The sequence below is a fragment of the Cherax quadricarinatus genome, chromosome 51, assembly GCF_038502225.1.
Source record: "Cherax quadricarinatus isolate ZL_2023a chromosome 51, ASM3850222v1, whole genome shotgun sequence".
NCBI lineage: Eukaryota > Metazoa > Arthropoda > Malacostraca > Decapoda > Parastacidae > Cherax > Cherax quadricarinatus.
The window spans coordinates 2,506,950-2,521,211 of NC_091342.1; the positions used below are offsets into that span (position 1 = coordinate 2,506,950).

General features: G+C 38.5%; 2 protein-coding genes across 2 annotated transcripts; one reads left to right on the top strand and one right to left on the bottom strand.

Annotated features, from left to right (window-relative positions):
- Window positions 1–3,617: 3,617 nt before the first annotated feature.
- LOC128694751 (collagen EMF1-alpha) lies at window positions 3,618–5,048 on the top strand. Its single transcript, XM_053785036.2, is given in 3 exon segments — window positions 3,618–3,734; window positions 4,067–4,797; window positions 4,799–5,048. Coding segments are annotated over 3 exon segments (792 nt in total). The 5' UTR covers window positions 3,618–3,722; the 3' UTR covers window positions 4,848–5,048.
- Window positions 5,049–11,689: 6,641 nt separating this feature from the next.
- On the bottom strand, window positions 11,690–12,569 carry LOC138854169 (cuticle protein CP1158-like). The gene is made up of 2 exons (XM_070095677.1): window positions 12,495–12,569; window positions 11,690–12,357 (listed from the first exon to the last, which is right to left on the bottom strand). The coding sequence occupies exons 1-2, from the start codon at window positions 12,504–12,506 to the stop codon at window positions 11,986–11,988; spliced, it is 384 nt and encodes a 127-aa protein (XP_069951778.1). The 5' UTR covers window positions 12,507–12,569; the 3' UTR covers window positions 11,690–11,985.
- Between the last annotated feature and the right edge of the window lie 1,693 nt (window positions 12,570–14,262).

A 14,262-nucleotide genomic window follows, 5' to 3' on the forward strand; every position in this document is an offset into this window, starting at 1 on the left:
GGAATTGGAGCAGCCAAACCCCACGAATCAAGAGCCGTTTACACAGGCTTTGACAAGGTTAATGTAAGGATCCCTAACTTTATTGGCAAGTTAAGAGTTGTTACCTACATCAGCTCATTTGAAAGCATTTTTAATATGAATTATTATTATAATCCCTAGATCAAGAGCCTCTCTCACCAGCATCAAGGAACCTCCCTTGAGGGTTATTGTTGTGAAATACACAAGTAGGGAACAGGATGAAGTTGGAGCCATCTGTGGGCCAGCATTTTTATTTATTCAATTTAATTTTTCTCGTTATTTCTCTCTCTCTCTCTCTCTCTCTCTCTCTCTCTCTCTCTCTCTTTCTCCTCACAGGTACCCCTGGTCTAGGTCAAGGACCTCGGGGGGGGGGGGGGGCGAGGTGACCCCTAAAATTTTCTTCAGCTAACCACTTCTCCATGTGGCCACGTGTTTTACCTTGTGTACGTATGCTGGTGCCTCAAGCGTTTTTAAAAGTTACCGACAATGTGTTAGGTGCAACTGATGCGACATTTTACTGTGGCAACGTTTCGCTCTCCAGGGGCTTTGTCAGTTTCTAAGAATGTCACATTTTAAATATAGTGTCTCTTTCTAAGAATATGGCGTCTCTAAGAATATGGTGTCTCTAAGAATATGGTGTCTCTAAGAATATGGTGTCTCTAAAAATATGGTGTCTCTAAAAATATGGTGTCTCTAAGAATATGGTGTCTCTAAGAATATGGTGTCTCTAAGAATATGGTGTCTCTAAAAATATGGTGTCTCTAAGAATATGGTGTCTCTAAAAATATGGTGTCTCTAAGAATATGGTGTCTGTAAGAATATGGTGTCTGTAAGAATATGGTGTCTAAGAATATGGTGTCTCTAAAAATATGGTGTCTCTAAGAATATGGTGTCTCTAAGAATATGGTGTCTCTAAGAATATGGTGTCTCTAAAAATATGGTGTCTCTAAAAATATGGTGTCTCTAAGAATATGGTGTCTCTAAGAATATGGTGTCTCTAAGAATATGGTGTCTCTAAAAATATGGTGTCTCTAAGAATATGGTGTCTCTAAAAATATGGTGTCTCTAAGAATATGGTGTCTCTAAGAATATGGTGTCTGTAAGAATATGGTGTCTAAGAATATGGTGTCTCTAAAAATATGGTGTCTCTAAGAATATGGTGTCTCTAAGAATATGGTGTCTCTAAGAATATGGTGTCTCTAAGAATATGGTGTCTCTAAGAATATGGTGTCTCTAAAAATATGGTGTCCCTTTCTAAGAACCGAGTTACTTCCTAGAACTAGGAATTTATTTTAGATCTTCTGTGTCGCGGGTTGAGTCTTGCTTGAACCCTCAGGTGTTCAACGTAACGGCTTGACAAAACTCCTGGAGAGCGAAACGTTGACGCGATAAAATGTCGCATTAGTTGCACTTGAATTCGAGGTCCAACCGTTCCGTGGTTTGTTTACATATATTTATTAGAAGCGTTTAGCCCGTATGAGGGCATTCGGCGTAAGGAGAGATGGAAGCTCAGCCCTCCGTTCACTAATAATAATAATAATAATAATAATAATAATAATAATAATAACAATAATAATAATAATAATAATAATAATAATAATAATAATAATCTTTATTTCTACAAGCAAATGATACAGCTTATGCAGACCACAGCCGACATCAGTAACATGCTATATAGAAAGCCCCTTGTTATGGAGAGCATTTCAGGCAAATTAGGTTAATTTTGTCCCCAGGATGCGACCCACACCAGTCAGCTAACATTCAGATACTTATTAACTGCTAGGTGAACAAGGACAGCAGGTATCTTAAGGAAAGACGCCCCAGTGTTTCCACCCATACCGGAGATCGAACCACGCTCCAAGCTAGGAATCTCTTCCCTAAATCTTAAAGTTTAAAAGCTTTTGATAGACCTTGCTCAAACCACCAAAGACACCAGCCGATTATCACACTAATGTTGTCTGCCCCAGAGAACTGGTCTCTGGGAAGTGCTTGTACAGGAGACAGCTGCAGATGTATTGATATGGTAGTGACGATATCCAGCATCTTGGCTCGCCTTGTAAGACGCTGAAGATCTCTTAGTGGACGAGTATTTGCTCCATGTCAAATGAAGATGAGCTTCTAGTGGATCTCCGGTAGGCAAATGTCAAAGTTTGGTAGAGGAAATGTTAAAGTTTGCTAAGCAAAGGTCAGAAAGTTTCGCACTGTCAGATTCTAAGTTACTCTCTAAGGTTGGTGCTCAGCTATTAAGAATATTGCTTCACTTCCTAATAACAGCGTCGCAACTAAGAATAGTGTCACCGTCTAAGCGAAGTATCAGTTTATAAGAATGACACCACTTTCTAAACACAAAGTCGCTTTCTAAGAATATGGTGTCTCTTTCTAGGAACTGAGTTACTTCCAAGAACTAGGATGAAGTTTTAAAACTTCCTTTTCTCGGGTCTAGTCTTGTTTACATTGGCCGTCTCCCACCAAGGCAGGGTGGCTGGAAAAAGAAAAACTTTCACCATCATTAACTCCATCACTGTCTTACCAGAAATGCGCTTACATTGCACCTTTAGTTGTTCATAAACGTGTTTTGATGATTTCGCAAGTCACTAGAACCAGTGTTGAAGACATGAAACCAGCGACTAGTTCCCACATATAAGTCAAATGTTTAGGAGATTATCAGTAATGTATTCTCATTCCGGGGTAAGTAAACACTCAGGAGAATGCCAAGTGTCTCTAGGATGGAATTCGAGTCCCTGTATAGTGCGAGTGTTGGCCGGCATGGACTTGAATCCTTTGTAAACTGCGACGTCTTATTTTAGTGGACTTGAATTCTCTGTAAAGTATGTCTGCTGGCTGGGATGGATCTGGATCCTCTGTCAAGTACGAGTTCTTGTTGGAATGTATCTGAATTCTTTGTAAAATGCGAGTGATGGAGGGCCATGACCGCCACCGCCTTCCCGTAGCAGAACCAGCAGGAGAATGTACTAAGTGGACCTGCGGCAGGTTGCTTGGTGTTGGGAAAGTTGGGTGGAGTCGTGTGACATTAGGAGCAGACAACTCAACTTCAGCTCTCTCAGCTAACCACTACACCTGTCCGCCACACCTGGTTCTCAAGCCTGTCGACCACGCCTGTCCGCTACACCTGTCGTCAAGCCTACCCACTACACCTGGTCCTCATGTCTGTCCACAACAATTGTCTGTCCACAACACCTGGTCATCATCTATGTCTACCCCACCTACACCTGGACGCCACACCACTCACGTCACACTTGGCCTTCACGTTACACCTGCAACACCAAAGAATTAGTTACCACTCCTGCAATGCCATAAAAACAAAGACGTTTTACTTAAAATTTTGCCAAGTTAAGTCTGGATAATGCTAGTGATTTTCTGATGGAAGATCAGCAAGATCAGCACTTCGGAACTGCAAGTTTCTTAAAGACAGAAGAGGAGTTTGTCGATCAGCTGAAACCTTGTGGGTGAGCGGGTAGTAGTGACCTTGTGGCACTGAAACTAGCAGATAGGTTGGGAACTAGCCAATGGCAGGTGAGAAAGACAGAGCAAACACAGCCAATCACAGAGCGAGGAAGCACGTGATCTGCCTCTCTCCCCTCCCAGTAGAAGAGTATATAAACAGCTGCATGACAATTTTCCAACACAACCATCCGGCCCTCAGTAGCCTCTGGAGTTCTGAGACCACTTGAAGCGAAATAGAAATGAAGATTCTGGTGAGGAATATCTGCGTTATAGTAAAGTTTTGAGGCACTGTAACAGAAACAGATAATAAAGGGTTCAGTTAAGGTTACTTTAGAAAAGTTTTATGCATGTCAAAATTCCATTTTTGATAAACTCAAGGGGATTACCAGTCCTAATCTTGTTCTAATCCATATCAGTTCATCAACACAATACAGCATGCTTTTCCTTTACCCATTATTATTATTATTATTATTATTATTATTATTATTATTATTATTATTATTATTATTATTATTATTATTATTATTATTATTAATAGCAGTAGCATTAAATTTTGTTGATTTAATAATTCTTTCCCTTGTAGGCAGCTATCTGTCTGCTGGCCGTGGGCGTCAGCGCACAGGTCGGGCCTTCAGGAATCGTCAGTCCTGATGGTGTCAACACTCAGTTTTCTCACGATTACGCACGGGACATCGTGCTATTTGGGCCCTCTGGCATCGTCACAAAGTCTGGCCTGAACCGCCAGTTGACTGCTGGAGAGGTTGGCCTCAACGTGGCCACCGGCCCTGTGCCAGTGCCATATTTCGTGGCTCAAAGAGGCAATGTCGGTCCCTCTGGTATCGTTCGCCCTGACGGCAGGAACGTCCAGTTCACCCAGAATCAGATCGATCAGTTCGCTGTAGTTGGGCCTTCAGGTATCGTTACCAAGGACGGCAAGAACATCCAATTCACTGATGATCTTCAATTTGTTTCCCGTAAGAAGAGGAGCACCTCCGGCTTCGTGACTCCGAAGGGCAACGTTGGCTACTCCGGCATCCTGAGAACTGATGGCTCCGTTGACCTCTTCAGCCACGATCTTGCTCATGATATTGTCCACATTGGACCTTCTGGAATAGTCACTAAGTCGGGCAAAAACCTCCAGTTCACTGATGACTTGAGAATTGCTAACCCTCGCACCAAGCGAGCAATATTTGGACCTTCTGGTATCATTCTTGACGATGGAACACCAGTACAGTTTAAGAGAGGTGGAGCGACCATCGTGCTGGAGGGACCATCTGGCTACATCTTGAGCGATGGCACTACCATCCAGAAGAGATTCTAGACACGTAATGAACTACTACAGCATCGTTACCTCCGGTGCTTGACTGGTCTCGTAGTAACCAAGTGCTATACGGTGGCTCCTTCCACATGACCTCCATTATCGAGATCATTCAGCTGAGAGTCTGAAGCGCCTCTCTGCAAGCTCCTACTATGTTATCCTCATGATCAATGATTCTTTATGTACAGATATCAGAAGCATTTTTGTATGAAGGCGTCTCCCTAAAAATTAAATTTCATATTATATATATTACAGTTTCATATACCCTATATATATACAATACTCTTTAATGCGGCTTTTACGGAGGCATCTGCTAACGATTTATTTTTATTATATATTATTAGTTATAAGGTTTATTAATTTTCTAAAGGGGTAGTGAAAGACCATTCAAAAAAATATTTAAGAAACGAGTGCCACAAAATTTAGTATGTCAAGAACAAACTTTTGATAACCCTCGATCATTGTTTTTTTGTCATAAGAAATAAAATCATTACGATTTTGTTTCGACTGATGGAATCACACCTACAAAAGCATCTCAGGTTCTACACACTAATGAGTCGTGATAAACTGTGATAATACTGTAATATTCAGTTCGTACTTCATAACAGATACAAGATATTCTGTAAGTTCCTGATTATACCGATTTGGCCACAGAGGGTTACACTCTGTGGTTGTGTACTTACAATTTCAAGGAAGCCAATTTGGTCCCCAGGACTCATTTTGTTTCTTTCATTATATCTTCACTTAATATATCACTCTCTATTCCGTTTCAAAAAATCTATAATTGACTAGCATGAAAGACATTATACATTGGCTGACCTAGTACACTGGGCGGATTCGTAGAAATTGGGACATATCTGTAAAATTAACCATTACGTGAAGAATATTTTGATCTAAGTTTGATAACATGCTAGAAATGTCTTAGTGAAAATTGTTGTCTAAACAAAGTTTGTTGTGTATACCTGTGTCTTTCCACAAGTCTATTAATGTATCTGGACGACGGAAGACCGTTCTTCTCTTGCGCCAAAGACCAAATCGCGTGAAATATCAAATTCTATTAAGGGAAATGTTAGCTCATTTAAACTACTGTGACCACTGACTTGACACACGAGTGGAAATGTGTTGAAGGCGATTAATAAGGTTTAAAGCCTGTCGACTTCGCTAAGGTCACTAAGACTGCATGTTACCTTGTCACCACCAGACAATATTTAAACTCCTAAAAAAAGGAATATATATATATATATATATATATATATATATATATATATATATATATATATATATATATATATATATATATATATATATATATATATATATATATATATATATATATATATATATATATATATATATATATATATATATATATATATATGTCGTGCCGAATAGGCAGAACTTGCGATCTTGGCTTAAATAGCAACGCTCATCTTGCCATATAAGACAAGTGAAAATTTGTGTATGCAATAATTTCGCCAAAATCATTCTGAACCTAACGAAAAAAATATATTTCACTGTGTTTGTTTAGCATTAAATTATTGTAAACAAATCTAAAATATATTTAGTTGGGTTAGGCTAAAATAAATTGTTCTTGTTATAATAAGGTTAGGTAAGTTTTCTAAGATTCTTTTGGTGCAAAATTAAAAAAAATTACATTAGCATTAATTAAAAAAATATATCTTTAAACGTATAAGAGAACATTTTAGAAAGGACTTAATTTTAAATGAGTTCTTGCTAATTGACCAGTTTTACATATTCGGCACGACATATATATATATATATATACATATATATATATATATATATATATATATATATATATATATATATATATATATATATATATATATATATATATATATATATATATATATATATATATATATATATATATATATATATATATATATATTATATATATATATTATTTATTTATTTATTTATTTATTTATTTTTATTAACACATCTGCCGATACCCACCAATAGAAGTCCTCAGGTTGTTCTTCAACTCTATTTATCCTTGGTTAGGCCTCATTTAGACTATGCTGCACAGTTTTGGTCACAGTATTACAGAATGGATATAAATGCTCTGGAAAACGTAAAAAAGAGGATGACAAAGTTGATCTCATGTATCAGAAATCTTCCCTATGAGGATATACTGAGGACCCTGAACCTGCACTCTCTCGATAGGTGCAGAATTAGGGGAGATATGACTGATGTGTATAAATGGAAAACTTGAATTAATAAAGGGGATGTAAACAGCGTGCTAAAAATATCTAACATAGACAGGACTCGCAGCAATGGCCTTAAATTGGAAAAATTGAGATTCAGGAACGATATAGGAAAGCACTGGTTTGGCAATAGAGTTGTGGATGAGTGGAACAAACTCCCGAGTACCGTCATAGACGCTAAGACGTTGTGCAGTTTTAAAAATAGGTTGGATAAATACATGAGTGGGTGTGGGTGGGTGTGAGATGGACCTGACTAGTTTGTGCTACTAGGTCGGATGCACTGCTCCTCCCTTAAGTGACGTGTCTGACCTCACTAGGTCAAGGCATTGGTTTAAGCAGGAATGAGAATTGGAGCTGCCTCGCATAGGCCAGTAGGTCTGTTGCAGTGTTCCTTCTTTCTAATGTACTTAAGAGAGAGAGAGAGAGAGAGAGAGAGAGAGAGAGAGAGAGAGAGAGAGAGAGAGAGAGAGAGAGAGAGAGAGAGAGAGAGAGAGAGAGAGAGAGAGAGAGAGAGAGAACTACATCTATCGTTGTATATATTCTGTGTGACGTTTCGTAAAATATAATTTGTAACAGCTGTGGGGACTGCCACAGACTTGCGACTTCAGTACAAGTTTTGCATAATAATTTATTTAATCAAAGTATAATTCCAAAAAGTGTTATATTTTAATTTGCTGACGTGTCTACTGATGTTTAACAGAAAAAAAATCTCGTGATTGAAGCTTCAACGTATGAAGGAACCTGACCTAACCTGACCTAACCTGACCTAACCTGACCTAACCTGACCTAACCTAACCTAAGCTAAGCTAACCTAACCTGACCTAACCTAACCTAACCTAACCTAACCTAACCTAACCTAACCTAAGCTAAGCTAACCTAACCTAACCTAACCTAACCTAACCTAACCTAACCTAACCTAAGCTAACCTAAGCTAACCTAAGCTAAGCTAAGCTAATTAAGCTAAGCTAAGCTAACCTAACCTAACCAAATCCAACCTAACCTAACCTGACCTAAGCTAACCTAAGCTAACCTAACCTAACCTAACCTAACCTAAGCTAAGCTAAGCTAAGCTAACCTAACCTAACCTAACCTAACCTAACCTAACCTAACCTAACCTAACCTAACCTAAGCTAACCTAAGCTAAGCTAAGCTAAGCTAAGCTAATTAAGCTAAGCTAAGCTAACCTAACCTAACCAAATCCAACCTAACCTAACCTGACCTAAGCTAACCTAAGCTAACCTAACCTAACCTAACCTAACCTAACCTAAACTAACCTAAGCTAACCTAACGAAACCTAACCTAACGTAACCTAACGTAACCTAACCTAACCTAACTTAACCTAACCTAACCTAATGTAACCTTACTTAACCTAACCTAACCTAACCAAACCCAACCTAACCTAACCTGACCTAAGCTAACCTAAGCTAACCTAACCTAACCTAACCTAACGAAACCTAACCTAACGTAACCTAACCTAACCTAACCTAACCTAGCCTAACCTAAGCTAACCTAAGCTAACCTAACCTAACCTAACCTAACCTAACCTAAGCTAAGCTAAGCTAAGCTAAGCTAAGCTAAGCTAAGCTAAGCTAGCCTAACCTAACATACCCTAACCTAACCTAACCTAAGCTAACCTAACCTAACCTAACCTAACCTTAGCCAGCCTAACGTAACGTAACGTAACGTAACCTAATCTAACCTAAGCTAACCTAACCTAAGCCAACCTAACGTAGCGTAACCTAACCTAACCTAAGCTAACCTTACCAAACCTAAGCTAACCTAATGTAACGTAACCTAAACTAACCTAACGTAAAGTAACCTAACCTAACCTCACTTAACCTAACCTAACCTAAGCCAACGTAACGTAACCTAACCTAACCTAACCTAAGCCAACCTAACGTAGCGTAACCTAACCTAACCTAAGCTAACCTAACCAAACCTAAGCTAACCTAATGTAACGTAACCTAAGCTAACCTAACGTAACCTAACGTAACCTAACCTCACTTAACCTAACCTAACCTAAACCAACGTAACGTAACGTAACCTAACCTAACCTAATCTAACCTAACTGCATTCTGAGAGAAGACCATTAATAAGGACATCTTGAGGTTTATTCTCTAATAAGGCGATTATTAAAGAAATCTCGTTGATTACTCTAAGATAAACCTCGAGTATCCTTAAACCAGAACACGAAATTGAAATTACCACCTTTCATTACGTTTTCTTATGAGTTCTAAGGCGAATTTCTTTCCCAGGAAACACATTTCCAAGTGAGTGTGCAGCCTGGGAAGAGAAAACAATTTAAAAGACCACAGATCCAGAGTAGATTATTAAAGTGGAAGTGCCAACTACCACTGTCAGGCACCAGTGCCAACCCTCAAGAAATTACTTTTACTAAAAATAAATAATTTTTCATTGCTATTCTACTGCTATTTTTTATTACCACTGCAACTTTTACCACCACTACCACTGCAACTTTTACCACCACTACCACTGCAACTTTTACCACCACTACCACTGCAACTTTTACCACCACTACCACTGCAACTTTTACCACCACTACCACTGCAACTTTTACCACCACTACCACTGCAACTTTTACCACCACTACCACTGCAACTTTTACCACCACTACCACTGCAACTTTTACCACCACTACCACTGCAACTTTTACCACCACTACCACTGCAACTTTTACCACCACTACCACTGCAACTTTTACCACCACTACCACTGCAACTTTTACCACCACTACCACTGCAACTTTTACCACCACTACCACTGCATAATAAGTGTGATGCTAATTATTTTGTGGGTAATTTTTAATGCACATTCTCTTGGTGTTGTCTGGAGTCATTTAGGTAATTTCTGCCTGAGAAATAACAATTCTTGCATTAAATGGCTTGATCACGTGAGAGGAAGAAATACAACTGATATTTATGATGATAATATATCAATGTTATAACATTTAATAGGATCGGATCTACCTCTGCTAGACATTTAATAGGATCGGATCTACCTCTGCTAGACATTTAATAGGATCGGATCTACCTCTGCTAGACATTTAATAGGATCGGATCTACCTCTGCTAGACATTTAATAGGATCGGATCTACCTCTGCTGGGAAATATATTTACTGATGTAAATGTTACTACAAAAAGGACGTTTACAAGGATATTTTAGTATTTTGTAATCTTACTCGTTATACAGGGATGTTTCATGTATTTCCCAGCTCGTTATTGATACATACTGCATATAATTTTTTTTCAATGATTTTGGATGTAATGATATCTAGTATAAATTGGGTTGAAAATCATTTACTAAATAGGTTTGTGATTATTTAAATATGAACAACTGAGAAATGTATATTGGAGAAGTATTTTTATTTTGTGTATATATATGTAATGTGTGGTGTATTTTTATGCTGTGCTACACATATTGAAATGAAGAAAATATTGATGTATTGATTGATTACAGTGTTGTTGTTAATTAAATATCACTCGTTCGTGGTTACAGTAATATATATACTGCTTGTGGAGGCTAGTACACCAAACGAAGAGTAGAATGAAATTAGCTCTCAGGCACCCACACCATCGTATTTCCTCGGATCACGGTACAACACCTAGCTCTGCTTGGTGCGTGATCTTTGTAGGATTGGGTGGGCCTAGGGATTAGAGCGTCTTGTGATTTTTGCTCACTATGAGGAGGGCCAAAACAACACGGGTTCAAGTCTTCGGCTAGTCGCAGTGTTGTTATTGATTAAATATATATTGATTATATATATATATATATATATATATATATATATATATATATATATATATATATATATATATATATATATATATATATATATATATATATATATATATATATATGATACATGATATCATCTAAGCCTTTGTCTCTCTAGTACTTTAATGTTCTCCTATTTTACAGCAGTATCACCTCTAAGGGGTAGGGAATACTTTGATCTCCAGGAGTAATATTGTACTTATGGACTTAGTACTTCCCCATTAATGTAGTACTAACCCTATTTCACGTCTGATATGATATCGTCTAAGCCTGTTTCTCTCCAGTACTTTAATGTTCTCCTAATTTTACAGCCTCGTCTCTAAATACATCAAACATATGGTAACATCACACAACCTTGCCTAAGGCCTATTTTTGCTGGATACTGTTTCTCTTCTCTCCTACACACCTTAGCATGAGTGTCACTCCTGTAAATACTTTTTATAACCTTTATAAGCTTAAAACCTATTGATGAATACATTTTCTGCATTAGTTTCATTGTCTTCACTCTTCAGTCTATCGAGTACCTTCCTATATTATCACTTGCAGAAAGATACTTAAATGAACTATGTTTCTCCTTCCAAAATACTCCTTGATTCTTTCCTGTCTTCCTATTTGTCGTTGTTCTAAATATTTCTATGACAATTTTATCTAGTAGACTGTATGTTTATGTTTATAAAACCCTTACACAGTGTCATTTTTCTTTACACAAGTTGCATTTCTTAGGTACCTTCTCTTTTCCAGTCAGTTGTTAACAAATGCTCCATCTATTCCGACACTTGATCCTCTTCTGCTTTCAGTAGGTTAATTTTAGACTAATCCATCCCCGTTGCTGCGAAAAATGAGATGGAAAATAAAATATCTGTTCAAGGTGGATAAATTTTTGTAATTTTTATTTGTAAAATTAACAGCTAAGAAAATAAGAGTGACACAACCATGAGCCTAGAGATTTCAGAGGCGTTCAGAGAGCGTTGGGCAGAAGAGCCACTCTTGGTTTCTTGAGAACTTCTTGATACCTTCTCGAAAGCTCTAGAAGGAATTATGAGTTTCCGCGGTACGAGAAAGTGAAGTCACTCACAGTGGGAAGAAGGCCAGAGAGAAGTCAAATCGAAATCATTCAGGGAGGTCATAAACACGTAACTAGCCCACGATACTGGAGCCTTAGTCAAACTGGATGTTTTTGCCGTCTCTGCTGACGATACCGGAAGGTCCGACCAGCACGTGATTGTCGGCCTGAGCCTGAGTGAACTGGATATTTCTGCCGGTGGGGTGAACGATACCTGAAGGTCCTACAATTCGTTTGTATAAGGTGTATGGGTAGGGGTTAACTGGCAGATTACCGGCATTGAGGCCAGCTTGTCCAGCGGTGAACTGGAGATTCTCTCCATTTGCTGAGACGATGCCGGAAGGTCCAACCAGCACGATGCTATTGGCGAAGTCATGAGAGAACTGGACATTTTTTCCATCAGGGCTGACGATTCCCGAAGAACCGACTTGCGCGTTGACACACACAGCCAAAGCACAGATAATTACCTGTCAACAAAAAGTAAACATCGATGAAACAAAAACAAATACTTGGCTATTTTTTTTTCTTGTGCCTGAAGAATTGATCTGATGTTATTAACATGGAATATCGTAAAAACAAACAAGGTCAGTTGGGATGGACTTACCAAGACCTTCATGCTGACTTCCACTCTGATGCTCACAGAACTCCTCAAAAAAATGGCTTCTGCTGGAAGATAGTGTGTGAAGTCTCTGTTCTGCAGTCTTATATATACTTGGTGATCACGTGATCTCTCTGCAGGTGATTGGTTGATTTGTGTAAGTTTATTCTACTTGCTATTGGCTAAGACCTGCTAGCTCATCCTGATGCCTTCTGAAGGTGAGCACTTTTCTAACGGTTTTGCTAATTGTATATAATTAATTCTTGAAGGGAGGAGCTCGTTTTTTTCCCAGTCAAACTAGTAACGCATCTCTAAATACATAGATCTGTTTAAGGCGGGAAGTGGGCAATTTTTATTATGGAGAAATAAACGCAAAATAGCAAGGCCACACCTAGACCCAGGATCCACCCAGCAAGTAATTCATTGACAGATAGATCTCGACTCCCGTTATCCTGAATCTCACACACACACACACACACACACACACACACACACACACACACACACACACACACACACACACACACACACACACACACACACACACACACACACACACACACACACACACACACACACACACACACACACACATTTCAGACAAAAAATAAGAGAGAGAGAGAGAGAGAGAGAGAGAGAGAGAGAGAGAGAGAGAGAGAGAGAGAGAGAGAGAGAGAGAGAGAGAGAGAGAGAGAGAGAGAGAGAGAGAGAGGAAAGCGAGAAGCAAAGCAATGTGAAAATCGGTGCATATAGCAAGGGGGACAACAAATCTAATAGTTTACTTTTGAATACATCAATCGCACGAAACAGAATTTAGGGACTAAATTCTAAAGAGATAATAAAAAAAAGGACAATCTTTTTTTTATTTAGATGGAGACAAAAGTGAAGCAGAAGGTCATCGAAGATAGACGAGAAACTATTCCACACGAATGTGTGTGTGTGTATGTGTGTGTGTGTGTGTGTGTGTGTGTGTGTGTGTGTGTGTGTGTGTGTGTGTGTGTGTGTGTGTGTGTGTGTGTGTGTGTGTGTGTGTGTGTGTGTGTGTGTGTGTGTGTGTGTGTGTAACCTATTTGTTTTCTTCATTTTTTTTAATTTAGATGCACATTAGAAAAAAAAATACATATATTTAAAAAAATTTGATTTTGTCTGATCGACATGCAGTCATTAAACTTTACGAGGCTACAAGTGGCGTTGCAGACGACGCTGCGGGTAACGTTGCAGGTTTGCACGAAATAATGAAACACGTCAATAATGCAGACCACACAGTGAATATCCAGGGTTGGTAAGGCAATACAAGGAATATCGAGGAAAAACGTACCTATGTTGTGAATATCGAGGACGAATATCGGGGACGAATATCGAGGACGAATATCGAGGACGAATAAGTTTATACAACGAATGTCGAGGGAAAATTATCCTAATGCCACGAGTATCAGAGAGAAATACGCATATACAGTGAATATTAAGGCGAAACATACGCAAATACAGTGAATATCAAGGAGAAACATACGCGATTACAGTAAATATCAAGGAGAAACATACGCAATTACAGTAAATATCAAGGAGAAACATACGCAATTACAGTAAATATCAAGGAGAAACATACGCAAATTCAGTGAATATCAAGGCGAAACATACGCAAATACAGTGAATATCAAGGAGAAACATACGCAATTACAGTAAATATCAAGGAGAAACATACGCAATTACAGTAAATATCAAGGAGAAACATACGCAATTACAGTAAATATCAAGGAGAAACATACGCAAATTC